This window comes from Alnus glutinosa, chromosome 3 (assembly GCF_958979055.1).
Source record: "Alnus glutinosa chromosome 3, dhAlnGlut1.1, whole genome shotgun sequence".
Taxonomy (NCBI): domain Eukaryota; kingdom Viridiplantae; phylum Streptophyta; class Magnoliopsida; order Fagales; family Betulaceae; genus Alnus; species Alnus glutinosa.
Genome location: NC_084888.1, coordinates 1,919,050 through 1,941,445, shown reverse-complemented (window position 1 = coordinate 1,941,445; position 22,396 = coordinate 1,919,050). Strand labels below are relative to the sequence as shown.

At 35.0% G+C, this 22,396-nt stretch overlaps 3 protein-coding genes across 4 annotated transcripts; all 3 read left to right on the top strand.

Moving 5' to 3' along the window:
- Positions 1-3,287: 3,287 nt before the first annotated feature.
- LOC133863965 (CASP-like protein 5C1) lies at positions 3,288-6,690 on the top strand. Of its 2 annotated transcripts, none has more exons than XM_062300138.1 (3): positions 3,288-3,688; positions 6,105-6,223; positions 6,311-6,690. In XM_062300138.1, exons 1-3 carry the CDS (start codon positions 3,526-3,528, stop codon positions 6,503-6,505), a joined length of 477 nt encoding a protein of 158 aa, XP_062156122.1. In that variant the 5' UTR covers positions 3,288-3,525; the 3' UTR covers positions 6,506-6,690. The 2 variants fall into 2 exon arrangements, with proteins under 2 accessions (XP_062156122.1, XP_062156123.1); XM_062300139.1 differs by having other exon boundaries at positions 3,291-3,688; positions 6,091-6,223.
- A 1,926-nt stretch (positions 6,691-8,616) lies between these two features.
- Positions 8,617-14,837, top strand: LOC133864348 (pentatricopeptide repeat-containing protein At2g29760, chloroplastic-like). The gene is made up of 4 exons (XM_062300646.1): positions 8,617-11,412; positions 14,038-14,116; positions 14,240-14,488; positions 14,574-14,837. Exon 1 carries the CDS (start codon positions 8,657-8,659, stop codon positions 10,649-10,651), a length of 1,995 nt encoding a protein of 664 aa, XP_062156630.1. The 5' UTR covers positions 8,617-8,656; the 3' UTR covers positions 10,652-11,412; positions 14,038-14,116; positions 14,240-14,488; positions 14,574-14,837.
- A 5,469-nt stretch (positions 14,838-20,306) lies between these two features.
- LOC133864090 (uncharacterized) lies at positions 20,307-21,100 on the top strand. The gene has a single exon (XM_062300299.1). It carries the CDS (start codon positions 20,409-20,411, stop codon positions 20,892-20,894), a length of 486 nt encoding a protein of 161 aa, XP_062156283.1. The 5' UTR covers positions 20,307-20,408; the 3' UTR covers positions 20,895-21,100.
- The last annotated feature ends 1,296 nt before the right edge of the window (positions 21,101-22,396 follow it).

Sequence of the window (22,396 nt, the reverse complement as noted above, 5' to 3'; positions counted from 1 at the left end):
GGGCAATTCGGTGTAGAGTTTTTGGAAAGGGCAAATTCCCAAAAACTATGGAGAATATTATTCTTTGTCACAAATGGAACATTGATACTTGTATTTTGAGTTAGTTGTTCCATTGTGGGTAGGGCTGTTTTTTTTTGGGTGTTTTCGGTTTAGTTCCATGAGTGTAGCATAGATATTCTTAAAGGTTTTCTAGTAGTTTTGTTTTCTGTTGTTTGGGTTGTAAGTCTTTTGTTGTACAGTTGATTATTTTTGTCGATATATAGTTTTACTCATTCTTTAAAAAAAAAAAAAAAAACATAGTAAAAAAAAAAAAATCATGTGAAAAAAGAAGGAAGCAAAATATTGGAAAATGTATCAAAACTTTGAAAGATCATCCACCACTTTCACTAATTTGTTCGTTAAACAAATAAAGATCCATTTACTTGTAAATGAGTCGGATTCTCAATCTTTGTGATTTTATATGGAGAAAAAAAAAATCTAGTCTAAATCAGACATGGAAAGCCTTATTGCACGAAATCCGAATCCAATTTTTAGAACATGGGTTCCATAGGATGCGTTGGAGAGCTTGGTAAGGATCTGATGCTTCGATTCACAGGGTGAAGTAGATTTTATAAATAAATGTCTCTGAAGTGGGAATTTGTGTGGTAGACATTTCATATCCCTTTAGTCTAAATGCTTTCCCTACTTTGATGGCTTAAAATTGATCACACACTTTACGTCTTTTCCTAATAGTAATTAAGAACAGCTAGCCCACGTTCGATCATCATAGGAATTCTCTTTTATTCAGTTAATTAAGTTCATTAAATTAATTAACATGTTTTTAATTATACACTTTATTAAAAATGCAAGTACTTTTCACATATATTTTGAACATGTGTCAATTTAATAGATTAAATCGGAAGAAATTTATTCAACCCAATTTAAAAGAAACGAGTCAGCTAGTGAGATTATATGCATAATGCAAGCAATTGACATTGGGATGAACTTTACGAAATATCCAATTTGGAATCAAACACAAAAGCTGACGAGCCTTCTAGACAACAAGTTTCATATGCCAATCAAAGCGAGCCTCTTGGTCAAGAAAAGCAGAAACAACTTTCGAATCTCCATCTATGCAACTGAGATGACATGACAGTAAAAATCACAATTTTAATCAACAAAAGCTCTGTAAAAAAAAAGAAGTTCAATGTTTGATTTTTACTGCCGCATAACCTTAATTGTAAATGAACTATGAAATATCCGATTCATTTATTTCTTTATTTTTCAAACAACCCCCCTCCCCTCCCCCCTTTTTTTTTTTTTTTGCCACTTTTAATCTTAATAAAAATAATAGGGGACGGCCCAATTGACTATGCGGTGTGCACTAAAATTAGCACATCTAGCTGAGTCTATTTCATTTGTTTAGCCGGCCAATTGAACCATGAACTCTTTTATGTAATTAATTGGAAACAGAATAAAAGAATGGTATAAATTATAATATACAAGAGAGTTGAATTGATACACCAACAGCAAAAAATAATAACAAAAGGGTAGAAAGAAATTAAATAGGTATGTGCGAGAGAGTTTATTTTCTTTCTTTTTTTTTTTTTTTAAGGGAATGCACGAGAGAGTTGAAAATTAGTTATAATAATGAAATTATGCATCCACGTTGAAAAAGACTAGAGCTATAAAAAAGATCTTTGAATAATTGAATATGATGTATATTTTGTTTATTATGATCCGTGCCGTACGTATGAATAACCCAGCAATAAAAATGTTAAAAAAAAATGCTATGAATTTAACTTTGGTTGAAGAGGCACGTACTTTACGGACTTACCATTCAAATTTAATTAGTAAAATTGTTTGGCTTTCAAATGAGTAACGCTAAAAACTTTGTTCTTATGTAATTACTATTCCACTTTGTTGATGGGTTAGTATGAATCAATCCTTATTAATTTCTTAATTATTATTATTATTATTATTATTTAAAAAAAAAAAAAAAAGCCTAGTCAAAGATTGATTAGCACTGTATCGTCAATAAAGTTAAAAATAATAAAATAAAAATGTAATCTATTTTCTTGTACATTCTAGACAGCTTCAATATTCATCCTATTAAGCAAAAAAAAAAAAAAAAAAAAAAAAAAAATAAAAAAAGGAAAATGGATTCAATTAGGCACCATAGGAAATCAAAGTCTACATGTGTTTTTCTCTCCATAATACTCATTTAATGTGTCATCGAGGTATGGCCGTATGGGCAATGGTTTGTACTGTAAAGAATAACTCTAAATTTGAGTAATTGAATATTTATTTATTTATTTATTTTTGTCCTTCTTCCACCGTTTCCTACCATTAATCTCCACTGATAATTGAAACTGAACCTAAATCGATTTCGTTTATCACAGTGTTGGTTGGCATTTGAATTGCCTAACCGACCCGATATTCCACTTTGGTACAATTTTCAAGTGCTCAAAATTCATGATTAAATGGGAACAAACAATAGTATTATTTAATTTGTTTCAGGTTTTTAGTTAAGTCTTTTTTAACATGTAACTTTTATAAATATAGTGAAAATTGTTGATGTATTTTTTTTATAGCTTAACCGGTGATGGACTACTTGCAAAGTAGAGAAAGTGTCATCAGATCTATTGATTCTTGGGAGGACCGGAGATACTCTGATGCTTAAGTTAACTTGTTATGCAAGTAAAATTAGGATAGATTTATTTCCAACAAATATGAATGGGGCTTTTATAAAGCTTACTTAATATTAGTAAACTTAATCATTTCATAAGAGTTGGGTTCAAAAAGAAAAAAAAAAAAAAAAAAAAAAAAAAAAAAAAAAAAAAAAAAAAAAAAAAAAAAAACCCTATTTCATAAGAGATATTATTGTATTTTTTCAAAATTGTTTAAATTCCTTGGAGGCCAGTTCATTCTTTTTGGGGGACCAAATTAGAAAACAAGTTTTTTTTTTTTTTTTTGATGGGAGAAAAGAAGTTTGTTTGTTTTTGTTTTATTTGTTGTGAGTACTTGAATTAGGACCTGTAAATGAGGAAAAATGTCGAAATAATTTTATTTAATTTTAAATTATTTTTCTGATGAAAATTTTTTATCCGAAAAATAAAAGTAGTATGTACAAGAAGAGATGTAAAAAAAAAAAAAGCATTTTTCAATAACAAATCAAAATTAGTAAAAAGTTAAGAAAATAAAATGACAATCCAAATCAAAGCCCTGCCGGAGAAAAGCAAATCCACTTAGGAAGGAGAAACTAGAAAGATGCCAAGCAGCCGCGCACCATTACGTTACGTCACTTTGACCCTCTTTCCCTTATTTTCCTTTCTCGGAATTCCTTTTCCGTCACACAAACGCATTTGCCATTTATTCAAATTCCCATTTCTCTTCCCTGAAAACTACCATAAATACTTGTAATTCCATTCCCATTCCCACATTTACTTTTCAGCTTTTATATTCATTTCCCACCTGGTACATTCTCTCTGGTACATGAGAATTCCTGAGAGGCATGGCTAGAGCCGCTGAGAATTGGAGTTGACTATGACGAGGCCTTGCATGCAAGCAATAATAGCATGGACGAGCTGCCAGGGGCATTGGGCACCAGCGCCAGCTTGGCTCTGCGGTTGGGTCAGACTGTCTTCTCCTCCGCCTCCCTTCTCTTCATGTGCTTGGACGTTGAGTTCTACAGCTACACTGCCTTCTGGTAATCCCCAATTTCCTTTTACCTTGAGCTTCAAGATTGTGTTTTGATTGAACCCTTTTTGCGGGTTTGGCTTATAATTCTTCAGTACCCATCTCTTTGTGTTCAAACTTGATCCCAATTCAGCATCAAAAAAAAAAAAAAAAACTTGATCCCAATTCTTGTGTGTTACCCTGTGGGTGCTATGGATTGCTACCCAGAACTTCTTCTTCTTTTTTCCCCTCTGTGGGAACATGGGAAAAGCTGTGATGATGATAAGGTGAATGAACTATGTTTGTTATAGAGCTTGGTTTGTGAAAAACATGAGAATTCATCCATATTTGTAGGGTTTGGTGATGGGTGAATTTTGGTTTTTCTTGGTTGGAGGAAGCTGACATGTATACAGGTAGCGAAGGAATTAATAAAAAGTACATGAATTTTAAGACTTTTTGGAATCTATTAGGTGAAGAGAAGAGCTTTAGGGTAATGGGTTTTAGATTTACTTCTCTTTTGTTGAGATCTGTTATGGATGTTGGCTCATTTTGCGGGAATTTAGCTGACTAGGGTATTAGTCAAGAGAAGGAGCAGTGAGTTAGAAGAATTTCTAGGGTCTGCCTGTGTATACTATATATTCATGTTATGTGCTGGATTGTGTGCCAATGTTTATCAATTCTCACTTTTTGCATCTTCTAATGCCTATGAAAATTACCAACTGTGACTAAGGCTTAGTTTAGTTAATTTGAGTTAATGAAAGTTGTAAATTGAAGAGGTGAATGGGTGGTACGTATTTTTGGGAACGATGGTCTGAACACTATTGAATAAAGGGTTCAAAATGACTTAACTTCGACACCTCACACTTCAAGGTTTGACATTGAAATAGCACTTCAGTGTATAGAGAGCTTGTGAATCATTTGCATTCTGGTTTGTATTTGAGTAATCTCTAATCTATTTCATATACTCTTTGATTCATACTTGCCACAAGATATATTAGGTCATAAAGGGTTTCTCAGAGTAAGAGACTAGTAATAAACTTTTATTTCTAGAAATAAAATTATGCAGGCAGGTATTCATCCAAAAAAAAAATATGCAGCAGGTCTTGGTGAGGACTATTTGAAATAAAGAGTTTGCATGTTTGTTCAAGTAGTTCGCTCAATATTTTTGAAGAGTTTGGCATAAAAGCTCATCTTAATACTCACATCTGCCTAGTCATATAGGATCTATCACTATTTCTGATAACAAGAAAACCATGGATTTATGGTCAAAGTTTGAAAGTTTCTAAGTCTCTACTACAAAGACTCTTAGATAGATGGGACTTAATGTTTGGAGCATTTAATTTTTTAATAACATTGTTTACGATCTCGAAAGTGTTGGCATGAAGAGAAAAGAAGGCAAGAGGTTATTATGTTTGTGTATGTGCTGCAATCTCATGGAAAACTTGGTTAGAATGAAGTATTCCTAGATGGTAACATTCAATCAAAATACTAGTAGTACATTGCTTTTCCATAAATTGGTGGGGGGATATGAGAGTTTTATGTGTAAGCACTGCATGTAATTTATATTAATTTTACTTTCTAAATATCTTGGGCATGTGAAAACTGGTCAATTAAGAAGTGTCTTCTTTATCAATTAACTCCAGACAAAGAAGAATGTTTAATGAGGTAAAATGTCATATGGAAAATAACCCATTCCATCATAAAGCAAATTAAGTTTCAACATCAATACCAGGCTACATTCGAGGTCATTCTTTGTTGCAGATGCAAGGGATTTTGAGTAAGGATGAATTATTAAAAGAGCATGGAATATTTCTTAGGAGTTCATTCAAATTGTTAGTTTTTCTATTTTTTATAAGTAAAGAGTGTGTTCAAATTGTGATGACTAATATTGTCCTACTCTTTTTTTTTTTTTTATCTCATGGTAGATTTAGTCTCTAAGCTTTACTTGAGTTAAAGAGGGAGAATGATATAAGGAGAGCATAAGACACTAGAAGAAAGATAGAAAGGCGGTTCTAAAGATCTGTTTTACTTTTTCTTTTGACCTCGGGGGAGGGGGTAAGTTTCCATTTGATCTTCCTTACTAAATATATCTTCGATGTCCTCTGGATGTGGCATAACTGTAAATTCCGTGAATGTCGTAGGATTTTGGAATTAAGAAGTAGGTAATTTGGCACATATCATCTCTAATGACTGTTTAATAAGTCATGCCTTTGGGAGGCTTAGTTGATTTACCAAATTGGTTGCATTATCTTATTCATCAATTGCAAGATCACATGGTGCCATTTTCAATTATTTATGAGATGTTATATCATATATTCTGTCTATGTTGCTGTGAAGATGCAGCAGTGTGCTATAAAAGTAAAGGGTGTCAAGTCAGAGGATTTTTTTAGTTCATATCTTTAACTTTTGTTATTGCTCATGCTGATTTTACAGCTATTTGGTGACAGTCATGGGCTTGGTAATTCCATGGAGCCTGACATTATTAGTGGTGGATGCATACTCTGTCTTCATTAGATGTTTACCTCGTCAACCAAGAATAATGTTGGTCATCATTGCAGGAGATTTGGTACGTATGATTTTCAACTAATTAGAGCTTTATGATATCATCCTTTTCAACTGCTTAAAAGGAACAGAATGTTTTGTTCTATCACAGGTTTTGTCGTTTCTCTTGCTAGCCGCGGCATCCTCAGCAGCTAGTGTGACAGACCTCCTGCTTGATTCCGGTGGATACTATTGCCCTGCTAAGTTATGTAGTAGATATCAGTTGTCCACCGCAATGGCTTTCCTGTCTTGGTTCCTTTCATTGGCTTCATCTCTGTTCAATCTTTGGCTTCTTCCTTCTTTGTAAAATTCTGGCTGGAGGTTGCCAACGTAGAAATGAAATGGGTAAATAGTGAGAAAGTCGATGTTTACCAAAGTCAAATTTTGTTCATTGATTGTGTTTCATATATACAGAAATATCAAATATGATACAGTTGGGTCATTATAAATTTGATATTTTCTACAGCCTAATAATAAGTAAGGTCTTGCAAAGCCTCTTTTTTCATTTGTGTTTCCAATTAGAATAATGGGAAAGAGATGTAAAGCTCTTCCTTTTCAGTAAGATTTGAAACTTGAACAGCATGACAACATTGGCTAGGAATTTATATGTCCTGAAAGCATTTATGCAGGGAGTGGATTGTGACCAGAAAAGATTGGAATAAACATGTCAAAGTAGAACTTTGATTGAATTAAATATCTAATATTATGCATTCTCTATATGAAACTTTTGATTGTGGCGCAGTTTGTAGTGTCTCACTGATAAGACAATCTAACCAAAAAACAAAATAGTAGTGAAGTAACGCTAACCATACAATTAGGCATAACTTGAAAAGGTCAAGAATATATGTTGGGAAGATATCTCTTCTGCTTTATTTAGTAGGACGTGATAAGTCAATCCTTTGGATCCCAACAAGTAACACTTAGCTCCATTAAGGAACACAGTACAGTTTAGTTTTTACCAACCAAAAAGGTATATGTTGGTAAAATTAAGAACGCGAAAATTAACTATTTTCAACAAATTAAAATAGTGTTATTTGTTAGGGGTGCTCAAGTCGTGTTAAAGCATGTGTATAAGATTATATAGGTAAACCTTAATTCGACTCATTTAATTCCTCAACCCTAATCCGCTAATTTAGTATTGGGTTTGAAAGTCGTATAAAAAAAATGTCACTTATTGGATTCAGGTCGTATCGAGACATGGGTATAAAACTATAAGTGTCCATTCTATTCTATACGGTCATGACAGAAAACAATAGGTTTATGCCCACCAATAATCAGTCGACATGTCAGCTAAAACCAAAAAAATTGAAATATTGCTGAAGTACCCCACGACCTGCACCATCAAGTAAGAAAAACCCGTTCGCCTTACCATGGCATTGCCCAAGCTGGACCCCCGACGACAAAGAGAGATTCGGCGAGGGAAAGAGAGATCCAACGCTCTCGACCTCGACCCAACCCTGACCTCGTACGACAGAGAGAGATCCGGCTGGCGTGCGTGGGTTTCCGGCCCGATCTCTTTGTCTCACCCCGACCAAACCCCGCCCACCTGTGACAGAAAGCGATCCGGCCGGCGTGCGTGGGTTTCCGGTCGGATCTCTCTTTCTCTCACCCCGACCCAACACCGACCACCTGCGACAGAGAGAGATCTGGCCGGCTTGCGTGGATTTCTGCCCGGATCTCTCTTTCTCTCACCCCGACCACCTGCGACAGAGAGAGATTCGGCTAGTATTCGTGGGTTTCCGGCCGGATCTCTCTTTCTCGCACCCTGACCCAACCCCGACCACCTGCAACAGAGAGAGATCCGGGCAATGTGTATGGGTTTCCAGCCAGATCTCTCTTTCTCTCACCTTGACCACCGGCGACTGATAGAGATCCGACCGGTATGCTCATTTTTTCTGGTCGGATCTCATTTTAGCATATGTTGAAGAAATCCATCGGGTGTTTTTTCCAAGCTTACATGTCAACTTCTCATTGGAAGGCAAAAAATGCCTAGTTTCTGCCATGACTGGATTGAAGTTATTCCCTAAAACTATATAGGTTAATTATAAGTCGACCCATTTATTTAAACAGGTTAAATCTTCCACCATAACTTACTAATTTCGTATCGAATTCGCGTATCTTGCAAAAAAAATTATCAACTTTATTATTTGTATCCATTTTATACATAATAGAATCAATGTTTCTATATTTTTAAAATAATTCTGTTTTGAAATTCTTAAAATTTTAATTATTAATTTTTAAATTGAATGGTTGAGATTTTCTCGTATTAATATTTATCAATAAATGAAATACAATGAATTAACAAAATGTTAAAATTTGAATTATGTAAATTGGAAATTAATAATTAAAATTTCAAGAATAAGTATTTTAAGAAACGGCACAGTTGTCCACATAGCACTTAAACAAAAACCGTGACAAACCATTCCCTTCCACAGTTCAAACCAAATGCCCAACGATCATGTCCTTCGCTCTCAAATACTCGACCGTTGGTTCCCGCCTTAAACACTCCCTATTCCATTTCCACTTTCTATCCACCACTTTGACCCACAGATTCAAGTCTCCCACTCACCAAAACCTCCACCACCTCCTAGAGAGATGCTCATCCATGAGAGAACTCAAGCTACTCCATGCCCAGATCATCCTCCATGGCCTAACCCACGAGACCCTCACGCTCGGAAAATTAATTTCTTTCTGTGCTGTTGCCGACACAGGCAGTCTCGTATACGCACGCCTCATGTTCGAGCAAATGCCAGAACCCAATAAATTTATGTACAATAGTTTGATAAGGGGTTACGCAAATAGTGATGATCCAATAAGGGCAATTTTGCTCTACAGTAGAATGATTGGTTCAGGGCATTCGCCGAACGAGTTTACTCTTCCTTTTGTTCTTAAGGCTTGCGCTCGAAAATCTGCGTATTGGGAAGCTGTGCTTGTTCATGGTCAAGCCATTAAACTAGGAATTGGGTCTCAAGTTTGCGTGCAAAACGCACTTATTAGCGTGTATTTTGTTTCTAGGTTTATTCAATGTGCCTGGAAGGTGTTTGATGAGATTTTAGAAAAGACTTTGGTCTCATGGAATTCGATGATTGGTGGCTATTCTAGAATGGGTTGTCGCAAGGAAGCCTTTCTGTTGTTTCAGGGGATGAGAAAATTGGGGATGGATCCTGACGAGTTCACTTTAGTTAGTTTACTTTCTGTTTGTTCACAAGGTTGTGATTTGGATCTGGGAAGATGTCTGCATCTCTATATTGTGATTATGGGAATTAAGGTTGATCTAATCGTGAGAAATGCTCTTTTGGATATGTATGCTAAGTGTGGGCATTTGCATTCAGCTAAAATAGTTTTTGATCACATGCCTGAAAAAAATGTCGTCTCATGGACTTCCATGGTTACTGCATACGGTAGACATGGGCTCACTCAATACGCTCAACAAATTTTTGATAGCATGCCTGTGAAAAATGTGGTTTCTTGGAATTCAATGATTTCGTCTTATGTCCAAGAGGGTTTTTGTAGGGAAGCTTTGGATCTCTTCCACAAGATGTGTGATTTGAGGGTGGTGCCGGATGAGGCTACCTTAATTAGCATTTTTTCAGCCTGTAGCCATATCGGGGATCTGATCATGGGAAAGAAGATCCATAGTTACATGTGCAGTAATTTAAAACCTAGTGTTACTCTATATAACTCCCTCATAGACATGTATGCAAAGTGCGGTGCCCTTAGAATTGCCATGGATATCTTTTACGAGATGCCAGAACAGAATTTAGTGTCCTGGAATGTTATTATTGGGGCCCTGGCACTGCATGGATGTGGCTTGGAGGCTATTGACCTCTTTGAAAAGATGCAAGCCTGTGGAGTTTGGCCGGATGAGATCACTTTCACAGGATTGCTTTCTGCTTGTAGTCACAGTGGTCTTGTTGATTTTGGGAGATATTACTTTGACAAAATGAGTTCCATTTACAGGCTATCACATGAAATTGAGCACTATGCTTGCGTAGTTGATCTTCTTGGGCGATCAGGGCTCCTAGAAGAAGCAATTAGGTTGATAGGAGGAATGCCTATGAAGCCTGATGTTGTGGTTTGGGGTGCCTTGCTCGGTGCTTGTAGGACCTGTGGCAATATTGAGGTTGCAAAGCAAATCCTAAAGCAGCTGTTGGTGATGGAGCCACAGAGTTCGGGGCTTTATGTGCTTCTCTCAAACATATACTGTGAAGCTGAAAGATGGGAAGATGTGAAGAAGATAAGGAAACTAATGAATGACCATGGGATCAAAAAGTGTAGAGCAATTAGCTTCATTGAAATGGATGGCTGCGTTTATGAATTTCTGGTTAATGACAAGAGACATGAAAGCTCAAGCGGTATATACTCCATACTTGATCAATTAACAGATCATTTGAAGTCTTTTGGATATTCATGTAGCCTTTCAAGTGCATATTTGGATGTAGAGGAAATCTAGCGCTGTGCCGATTTTCCGTTGTATCAAGTTATGAGAAAGTAAATTCACACTCCAAGGTTCTTTCACCTTTTCTTTCCCCTTCTATCAATTGTAAAATCTTACGATAATTGTCCTTCTGATTATGTTTGGCGAGGCCTTGCATGCAAGCAATAATAGCTTGGGCGAGCGGCCAGGGCATTGGGCACCAGCGCCAGCTCGGCTCTGCAGTCGGGTCAGACTGTCTTCTCCTCTTTATCCCTTCTCTCCATGTGCTTGGACGTTGAGTTCTAAAGCTACACTTCCATCTGGTAATCCCCAATTTCGTTGTATCTTGAGCTTCAAGATTGTGTTTTGATTGAACCCTTTTGTGGGTTTGGCTTATAATTCTTCAGTACCCATCTCTGTGTTCAAATTTGATCCCAATTCTTGTGTGTTACTCTGTGGGTGCTATGGATTACTAACCAGATAACATTTTTTTCTCTCTGGGAACATGGGAAAAGCTGTGATGATCATAAGGTGAATGAACTTTGATCCCAATTCTTGTGTTACTCTATGGGTGCTATGGATTACTAACCAGATCACTCTCTCTCTCTCTCTCTCTCTGTCTGTGGGAACATGGGAAAAGCTGTGATGATCATAAGGTGAATGGACTATGTTTTTTATAGAGTTTGGTTGGTGAAAAGCATAAGAATTCAACCATATTTGTTGGGTTTAGTGATGGGAAATTTTTCAGCCAATGAATTTTCGTTTCTCTTGGTTGGAGAAAGCAGACATGTTCACAGGTAGCGAATTGGTTTGCATTATGGTTTGTATTTGAGTAATCTCTAATCTATTTTGTACAATAAAGGGTTCCTTAGAGAAAAACACTAGTATTAAACTTTTAATTTCTAGAAATAAAATTATGCAGCAGGTCTTGGTGAGGACTATTTGAAATAAAGTGTGCGCTCTGAACCCCATCCGTAGCAGGCCACAAATAGGCCCATTACTGGGTACAGTAGGCTTTTTTTGTATAAAAGAACGCCCTCTCTCAAATGCTCTAGAAAAACAAAACACCCTCCACCTGCTCCGTGCTTCCCTCCTCCCCTTCCCTCCCCTCCCCCAACCTTGATGTCTCCGTGATATGAAAGTAGAATTCTAAAGCAGCTCGAAGACCTTGGCATGACTCACAAGCACGTATCCTATAAAACTCTTATAGTTATTTTTGTTGTATCTTATAATAGTCCTAGCTTAATTAAAGAATGATAGTTATAGTTATCATTTTAAGTCGGAGTTTTTAATTATTTGTAGCACGTGCAGAAGTTATTTAGTTGTAGGTTTCTCCAAGTTAGAGTTAGAGTTATCTCTAAGTAGTTTATTTGTATTAGGAGTTTATTTTAGGGTAGATATAAGAATTCATTTCTTGTTCTCTGTCTTTGTAATTCTCTTATTTATATGCGCAAGTGATTAATAAAAAGTAAGCAGAATTAATCACAAACCTTGTGTTTGAAAATGTCTAAGTTCTCTCTGAATCTAAAAGGTCTAGGTTCCCTCTGAATTTAAAAGGACTGAGTAGGTTTCCTCATAATGTAAGGAATAGGCTCCTGTTCTTATGTTTTGTCTTTTTTCTTGGGGTTTTGAAAATATGATATGCAACCATCCTTTGACCTTTGTCATCCACGCGCCTCTTCTTTATCTTTACTGGTTTGTTCTCTTCCACCATATGGCTCCTTCCCAACGAAGGTACCACACGCGTCTCCTTTAGTGCATGAGCTACACGTGCCACCACTACTATGGATCTTTTATAGCAGATCCACGATCCCTTGACACCTTTCCGAAGAACCCCTTTAATCTTTTAGATTTCTCAAATCCAGATCTAAGTTTCAACAAAATCCGATTTGGTTAGGCTTCAGACTTATCATCCCAGAAAGAGATCTTGCAATTGTTGTAAATATTTCTCCTAGTCTCTCCAGTAATTCCTTTGGAAGTTGGTTATCTGGGGTTGATTTAAAAATAAGATGTAAAAAGATCATTTCTCAATTATTTTTGCATATGTCCCTCAATTCATGGAAAACTTATTCATCCAAATTTTTATTTTTTTTTTATTTTATAATTAGAAAGGCAAAGGGGGTGACTAGAGTAGCTACTTTATTTGAACGTAACTTGCCTACTGCAAACTGCACATAAGGGGCTTAAACGGTGGGATTGTAAGCAATCTCTCAAATCTAATTGAGCCATAACTTGACCATGTCCTATCAAGACATCATCGAAACCCTTGTTCATTTATACTAATAAGGCATAGGAAAAATTTGGTTAGAATATGAAGGGTAACATTCAATCAAAATACTAACAGATTATTGATGCAAGGGTCGAAATCTTTGGCCCGCATCTTCAGAAGCATTGTCACTGCATACTTTCGTTCTTAAGTTTATTTTTATGTATTTGCCGTTCTTTCTATGTCCGTCAGCCCAATTTTAATATAAGAGCACTAGTAGCAGTTACCTTATATTGGTTTATTTTCCTATATTTAGGAAAAAATTTATGAAAAACATAAAAAAACCTCCTACAGCAGATACCCTATATTTAGATGAGGGGTTGGGAATGAATAGTAATTCCCTATGTATACATGTCTACTATTCCTTCCCTATGTATTATTTTAATATAAAAGAAGTATAATTAATTGATATAGGAAAGAGAGAAAAAGTAGGAAATAGAGAAAAAGAATAAAATAAGAGTAAAAAAATAATATTTAATTGATATAGGGAAATGTAAGAGAATCTATTGTGGGGTATTTTTTTATAGGGAAGCAAAAAGTAATTTTGTTCCCTAAATTTAGAGAAAATAGTTGGAAATATGTTGCTAGTGCTCTAATGTGATCTTGGTATCTTAAAAAAAAAAAAAAAAAAGGATTATTGATGCAGGGATATGAGATTTTTATGTGTAAACAGTGCGTCTAATTTATATTAATTTTCCCTTTTTAAATAATCATGTTTTGTCGTTTCTTTTCTCTTGCTAGCTGCGGCATCCTCAACAGTTACGTAGTGGATCCTACTGCCCTGCAAAGTCATGTTTGGTTAATAATTGATAGTGTTTCAAATATTATACAGAAATATAGATCAAATATACTAGTAAGTAATTAATTAAGTTAGGATTTCCTCGCCTTATTCGGTTTAGGAGTCATTCTACAGGTAGGATTCGTAGTATATATATGTCCAATTAATTAGCTCGAGCCTCCCAATTCTAAACAGGATTGGATAGAAACCCTAATCTATATAAATGTGTTATAAGATCATGCATTAATTAGTGAAAACAATCAAATTACGACGTCAATTAACTATGGCAACGCTTCCACCCTGGGTGATGCCCATGTTAGAAGCCGAATTCTATAACACATGCAAGGAACACCTTAAACGTTGTACCTCTTTCTGCAGAGATTGTCCTGGCAAATCATTGTGTGAGACTTGTACTGAAGCCATGGTTGGCGAGCATGAAGGTCACAAAATTATCAAAGTAATTTGAGCTTTAATTTTCTTTTCTTTTCTTTTTTAAATCTTAGTTATATATATTTCTTCTACTCATCATGATAATTCTTGACTTTTTTTTTTTTTTTTTTTTCTTTTAAAAAAAAAAAAGGTTTACAGAGCTTCATATCAGACTGCGGTTCGGATTAGAGACATTGGAGCATTCTTTGATGTCTCCGATATACACAGTTTTGTCATTAATTCTAAAGATATAGTATTTCTTCATCAGAAGCAAGAGAAATCGCATAATATATCTCGTGCTAAAGCTGCTTACGGGTGTGAAACATGTGGATATGAACTGGAGTCGTCCAAGTCTCGTTTGCCGAGGAAATTATTTTGTTCAATCGCATGCAAAGTAGAAGTAAGATTTTTATTATTATTATTTTTTATTTTTTAATCTTTGGTTCGAGTTTCTCATTGGCAGAAATAATTAATTTTGTTTGCAGGCCAAGAGGAGGAGGAATTATTCAGTGGTAGATGATTCCGATGAAGATGTACGTGCAAGAACCGAGGGTGATCAATCTTTTGGCAAAGCAAGTAGAGAAGGGACACCCACCGACGACTCTTTTCGCAAAAGAAGTCGAAAAGGGACACCTACAAGGTCTCCTTTCTTTTAGATTTTCTTCATTGTACGTGGAATTTTGCAAAGCAGAGACCCAAGCAAATTAATAAGCTTTTCATTCTTTAATTAGGATAAGGGAGTTGAAAGTACGGTCTTTTTTTTTTTTTTTTTTTAATATATATATATCCTTCTATTTTTCAAAATTACAGGCTCATGTGAATCAGATATGTGGGTGAACTCCATAGATCCAAATTCCAATGATGAATGTATATATCCAACACTTGATATGATATATCCAACGCTTTTATAACATGGAATGCGTTTGTTAAGCATATAAATATGATTACATTCGTTGAATTTTGAGCATGGAAGAGTGTTCTTGAGGGGCCATGCAAATTAAAGTGCACAGCTAGAAGAAGCTAGGAACTTTCATGGTACTAACCTTTGTTCTTATCAAAGATGCCAAAAAGAATTTGTCGTCTAAATTAAGATTGGAAATCTATTTGATTTATTTTAGATCGGATTCTCTTGATCAAGGTTTTGTCTAATCAATCCCCTATAAAATCGACACAATTGTGCTTCTAATGTGTTTTTGCCGGTTGTTGAGGTTTATTCATGTTTAGTTGCCAACTGTATCTCCTTCTCAATCCAATTGATTTAGCCAACAAATGTCAAATCCTTCAACATTATAAACTCTGCCCACTTCTATTATCATATTTATCATATATATAAATGTACCCAGGGACCGAAATATATAATCCAATTGATTAACTTTATATATATTGGAAATCTTTATAGAGTTCTTTCAATTAATACACCTCCACTTTCTATTAGTACAATAAATTAGCATTGTGCTCAAGATTAGAGGCCCCTAATATTAAAGACCCATTCAAACAGTTTACTACATAGCAATTAGCAATAACCAAATAGCTTGCTCTCGGCCTGTCATGTGGCAAGCATCCACATAACATGTTTCACGAACACGACACTTTAAAATGAACATTCTCGATCTCCAAAACAATAAATAGAAGCTCAAGTAGTACCCTCTCTCTCTCTCTCTCTCTCTCTCAAGAACCCTCTTCATTCCATTTTCTCCTTCTTTCTCAATCAAAATACAATTTGATCGTGGGGGCTCCCTCGCTAGCCACGAGTTGGCACCACTTTGGTAATTTTCTTTTTGCTTAGCTAGGTGATCCACAGCCCGATCCTCTTTTTATAAACTAAACTTCACAATCAATCAAACCTAATACCAAATATATATATATATAATTACTAAAGAGTCTGTAAAGACAACCCAAAGGCGGTAGATTGACTCAAAGACTCAAAAAGCTGCAGAAATAAATTTAATTATTTTTTCGTCAAAAAAAAAAAAGGAAGGAGAGGGGAAAAGCTGAAAAGCAAAGGACAAGAAAAAGGTCAGTACAGGAAAATCATTTATTAAAGAAGTCTTTTTTTTTCTTTTTTCTTTTTTTTTGTATAAGAGAGAGAGAGAGAGAGAGAGAGAGAGAGAGAGAGAGAGAGAATATAATATATGAAAAAACCCAAAGCCTTGGTGCTCAGACCTGATTGTCAAAATCTGCATGATTGCATCTACATGCACGAGTCTTTAGGATTGAGTGGGAAAGGGAAGGGCTGAAGAAGCTTCAAGGAAAGGCTTGGGGTTGGGGTGGTCCTTTCCTCTTTAATCTTTATCAATTAGCTTTGGTTAGTTAGTATAAACAACATCAAATCTTTCCAACAAAGCATGGGTTATGCACATGTTTATGTACTATAATCAAAATTAATCAAAAGTGTACACTTCTTTCTAGTGTTTAATTTTCTTCCATAAATGATTGTGAAGCGATTAAAAGGAGTTACTTCTTGAATAGACAATATTGCTTCTTAATTACTTATTCCTTTGTTTGTCCCAATGGTATAATTTATAATTATAAGTGCTTTCAGGGCATTTAAAATGGATTTGATCTAAGCACCATAAATTAAATGCAAATTATATTACGGTGGAGAATCGGATTAAGATGTTCTTTTAGGGATTTGATTAACCATTTTACACAAAAATTCAAAATAAACTAGCCATTGTGGATGCTTTTAGGAAGCCTAATGACATTTTATGCTCTTTTAAGGATACAATTCTTTTTTAAATTGAGTTGAAGCCTGTTAAACTGATATTTGTTCTCAGGTATAAGATTATCATGTACAATTTTATTAAAAATTTTGTTATTAGAACACGTGATTCTCACACGTTTTAAAGACAAATATCAATATAAAAGGCTAAGTTAAAAGAATTTATTTAAACTAATTTGAAGAAAAAATGTGTCCCTTTTTTAATCATAATAGTTCAAGTCCATAATCTTTCGCAAATAAAAGTACATTAGCTTAAGAAAAAAGAAGAAAGAAAATAGATAGGGAAGAAGAGCAAAAAGAAAAGAATAGAAAAATTGCATCCATGGCCACATTTTGGAATCTAATTTGAATAAAGAATACAAAAGGAAGGAGTGATGGAAAAGCATAGAGAAAGGACAGGGCAGCAGACTCAGATCACCTTACGCCAGCCCTTGTCGGATTGTTGGGGGGAACTTTTTACATTTTCCAAGGGAACCTTCCCCTTCTTCAGACCTTCTCTGCTTCCACGTGGCCTTTCTCATGCCTTGCAGCGGAGCGCCCTGGACTCCTACACCCTGCCACGTCTCTCTTCCTAAGCCTCATATCATCCCCTGCTCTGCTACCCTCCATTTTCTTCAAAACCACGTCATCGTCTTCTCATTTTTTAGTCACCCTCCGTCCAAACCCTCTTGCACTGCCAATGCCATAGTTGCTTGTCTGTAGATGAGTCTTGTCGCCAACATGTTTTTTTTTTTTTTTTTTTTTTTTTGGCATTAGTATATATTGCAGAAGAGTTTTGTTTATTCATATCCCCAAATATGTTGCAGCCAAGATATATGAATATGAGTATATATGAAAAGAAAAAAAAATGCACTTTGCAAATTGGCATGATAATTTATAATTAGTAAAATAATTAAGAGTAATACTGTATATTGCACAAATATTTTATATATAAAATTGTTGTGGTAAGGTCTAGTATTTATTAATTTTTTTTTTTTTAAATAAAGGGATTATACTAGGACAATAAACCTTGCATCAGCTTAATAAGATATTTTTAAAATATTTGTGGCATATAGCATTAATTAATGATTAAGCATAAGAGTAATGATTGAACACTACCTAAAGACACAATTTTTTACTACTTTGCCACATAGAGGGTGGTATTTAATCATTACTCTAAGCATAAAATATAAATTATCAATTTAACCAATTGTGAATTGATACATCAATCTAATATATATATATATATGGCTTGGTTGTTTTGCCACCTTAAAGGATATGTTAAGGTGGTGATAGCCGCGCCACCTTTTTTCTTTGTATGTGTTACGGTGTTTTGTGACATTTATTTTATATTATCGACTTAGATTATAGACCCATTATTTGGTGATATTATCAACTATCGACTCAGCAATAGTGCATGAAAGATTTCAAATCTGAATTTAACAAATTAACTGCCCCTGACCTAATTGTAGAACATTTTCATTACCGTTCGTTTGTTACAAATATCCATTCTAACCACTACGGTAATGACACCTTATTATGGTAAATATTGCACATGTTTGAAATAAGTTCTTCCGTCACTTTTATTTTCAAATGTAACATTTTCATCTGCCACATACGTTACATTAAAATTCCTTTATACATTTTAAGGGTAATGTTACTTTTTTATCATATTCACTTTATATTAGTTAATATAACGTATTTTAAATAATTTTTAATGTTTCATTAAAACAATATGATAATAGGAGTGAAGAATAGACCCATTACTCATATTATAATAAAATGAAAGAAAAAAATAATAATGTTCTTCATTAAAAATTCATTTAAATTGGCCAAAAAAATCATAAATTGAAAAGGCTAAAAAAGGGCCAAACAAATTTATCGTCTTAGCTCATAGAAGAGTCCAAGCTCTTGTCATGCACCAGTGGCCTACCATGATAAGCTTTTTTCTTAATATCCAATACTGTTTTTCGGCTTTATCATAGCCTACATTGCATCACATGTCATAAATAGAAGATCCACCGTTCGAGATAGTGCGGTATTAGGTACAGCCCCTATTAATACAATCACATAGACATATATAGCCCTTTGTTCCACTTTTCATCACCTGGTCCCGTCCTCTCATCAACGGTCAAAGATCTATGTACACATAAAAAAAACACACCCGTGCAATGCACACAGTAATTTTACAGTGAAAATTCGGACCACAAGAGACGGTACATGCTACATTATTATTAAATTTGCAAATTTAATAATAATTCATTACATTATCAAAACAATAATAATCGATTATAAATTTAATAATAATTTCAAAAATCCCCACAAATATAAAAATAGAAGTGTGTGGAATATTTCTGAAAATACAAAGCCCCGGCCAGTCCCTGTATCCGTAATATTCATTTTGAAACGAGGGCAACAGTTGGAAGACACACTCATGACTAATGAGCAAAACACGAACAACCTGTCACTACCAACTTACAGCCTGGCGAGCCCTTCCCACTGATCGAAAACTTTGCATCCGTTTCTTTTTTTTACCCTGAAATTATGTCCAACTCGGATTTGTGCCCTGAAATTCATACAATTTTCATTTAATCCCCAAAAGATTTATATGAAAACATTCTAATCCTTTTATCTCGCCAATTAAAGATCGTAAAATGGCTGATATGACAAATGGAGACCAAATAACATTTTATATTATCTTCTTTTTATTAGGTATATCTGATTTTTTTTTTTTTTTTTAGTGAACTTCATCTTAGATATGAAATTATTGATATATATAGCAAATAAGAAGGCCAATATAGCATAATATATAATTTTTAGACATAAAATTGCGTGTTACCTTTTGTGTTGGACGTAGGGTTTTAAGACTGAATTATTTCAAAATTGTTATCTTTTTTTTTTTTTTTCTTTATTTCCGATATTGTCTTATATATTTCATTTTATTATAAAACTCTACAATGTTATATATTTTTCATTGACATGCCATGACATGTATTAGTTACTTTTTCTGTTAAAAGAAAAAAAAAAAAATTATTGTTTAACCTCTCTCTTCCATTTTTACATATAATTTTTATTTTTATTTTTTATTTTTATTTTATTTTTATTTTTTTTTTTTTTACTTTGAGTCATATTCATCTATAAATAAGACTATAAAATCATACAATATTATTATATTTTTATCCAATCACTATAAAAAATTTGTTAATCAATGTTGTATATACTTTGTAATATTTTTTTATATAATAAACAAAATTTTTAAAAAATTGTTCAAATGTTATATATATATATATTATTAACATGTCACCTTCTCTCTTTATTTGCTAATAGCTACTATTTAAATTTTTGAAGGATCAAAATTGAAAGGAGTTGAAATTCAAGGACAGAAAACGAACTTAACCCAATTTCAGGGACTATAATTATATACATATACTCAAGCTTTTGCTTGTACTAAACGACAAATCTGACATGGCACAAGGGTTCAAATAACGAGGCAGTCCACCAGGTCTATATATGCACCACCTCCACAGGCTCTTTACGCTTCAGCTCCTCTCCGATTCCGAAATCCTCCATCAACGGTGTTGTCCGATAATCTCACAGAAAAATCGGAATCGTAGGCGAAATGGGTAATTGCAATTCGTCCAGTTCGACGGACGTGGCCACGGCCAAGCTGATCCTACATGACGGTCGGCTACAGGAATTCTCGTACCCGGTTAAGGTTTCCTATCTGTTGCAGAAGAATCCAACGTGTTTTATCTGTAACTCCGACGAGATGGACTTCGACGACGTCGTATCGGCCGTGAACGACAACGAGGAGCTTCAACCGGGTCAGCTGTATTTTGCTTTGCCATTGAGTAAGCTCAGGCACCCACTACAGCCAGAGGAAATGGCTGCATTGGCCGTGAAAGCCAGCTCGGCTTTGACGAGAAGTGGGGGTGACAAATGTGGGTGTCGCCGGAGAGCGGGGTCTCCGGCGATTTTTTCCGGCGAGGAGGGGAGATCTGCCAGAGGAGCCACCGCCGGAGGTGGCGGTGCTGGGTTGAGAAGGGGAAGGAATGGTGGTGGTGCTATAAAGTTTTCGGCAATGTTGAGTGCAATACCTGAGTAGAGGTGCTTCGTGGTTAGCGGTGTATATACTGTAATGATTTGGGGTTCTTTTTTTAAGTTGTAGAGCTGTTTCTGTGAATGCTTTGAGCGTTTACTTTTGGCCTGTCACCCATTTAGGGGTCGTGTTCCAATTTTGCCCTTATTTAGGTTGATGGGCAATTAATTTTACATAAACACAATGATGAATGATGAATGATGAATGATGAATGATGAATGATTGATGATTGCTGATTGCTGATTGATGAACGATATATCAATGATCGTTTTCTTTCGATTTAAGATTTTGAAACCCTAAAATCTCGTTCCATATATAGTCGAGAAAGATGCAAACAATTATCATAGAATGCTGCGTACGCTGTCTCTCAAATAATGTGTTAAGAGATAAGACTTCCATGTCTTAATTAAGAGATAAAAGAGTATAGAAGGCTTCAACAACAACCAAAAAAAAAAAAAAGGACTAGAAGTGTGAGTACATAAAGAACATCATCAAACGTCATTTTCAACTTATGGCATTTTTGGGTTTTATATAAACTGCCCAGGATATGGATCGCTCCAAGAAATACGTATGATATGTGTGTCATTAACGAGATGGCCAAAATTTCCCCTCAAATTCGGGTTGGGGGTAAGCTAGCTTGTTGGATAAATTATCATTTATCTTAAATAATAAGAAATGACAATTTTTAATTGTTTGATAATATTCTAATATTTTCATTCACTTAGAATTTAAATTCATTCTTAATAAATGCGGCCAACTACTTATCTTTGGCACTGCATACCATATATGCGGAATAGTAGGATGTGGAATTTGGCAGCACACAAGGAGGCTAAACAACGCGGTGTGTGGTTTGATTTGGATTAGATCGAGTCTTTACAGCTGTAACAAGCGTTGAGGCGTGCAATGATTATTATAGTAATAATGGTGCTAACTGCTAATGAGAGATGTATGTTCATAAGAGTCATAACTTTTTAGGTCTAGGTTTTGAAGGCTATTGGGTAAAGCTGTTTGTCCCCTGGTTGGCTTCTCAATTATCGTTGCCTATACACGTATACTATGGGCCTGTTTATCATGGGAAAATGATGGTTTTTAATGATATGTGAGAGCTAGCTGGTCATTATGGCTCAACTATAGGTGGTTGTAATGGGACATGCAATTTCCTTTTGGGCTGTATTTTGGATGGTTTAGAGAGTGGTTGATTTGGAACTTTCCGGAGAGGGTTGAACGAGGACAGTAGGGCATGAGTAGAGTGGATGTTGGATATGTTGAGAGCGGGAGATGTCGGTCTCAGGATCGCCGAGCAAATCTATGAACTGTTTAAGATACGGGATATATCTGCTCGTATATCCTAAAAACCGTATTTTACTCTTATTTCTTTCGATTTCTATTCAAATTTTAAGAGATATTGGTCGGACAACTAGTGCGGTAATAATGTTAAAGAAAGAATATCATATTCAAATATTATAGTAAGAAGTAAATTAGTGAATGTGGGACAAAGTTTTTGTCCA

Bases quoted from the DNA above. Each gene is read 5' to 3' on its own strand.
- LOC133863965 (XM_062300138.1), top strand. From the start codon at position 3,526: ATGACGAGGCCTTGCATGCAAGCAATAATAGCATGGACGAGCTGCCAG. The intron at 3,689-6,104 runs GTAATCCCCAAT...ATTTGGTGACAG, and splicing joins TACAGCTACACTGCCTTCTG to TCATGGGCTTGGTAATTCCA. The intron at 6,224-6,310 runs GTACGTATGATT...GTTCTATCACAG, and splicing joins TCATCATTGCAGGAGATTTG to GTTTTGTCGTTTCTCTTGCT.
- LOC133864348 (XM_062300646.1), top strand. From the start codon at position 8,657: ATGTCCTTCGCTCTCAAATACTCGACCGTTGGTTCCCGCCTTAAACAC.
- LOC133864090 (XM_062300299.1), top strand. From the start codon at position 20,409: ATGGGTAATTGCAATTCGTCCAGTTCGACGGACGTGGCCACGGCCAAG.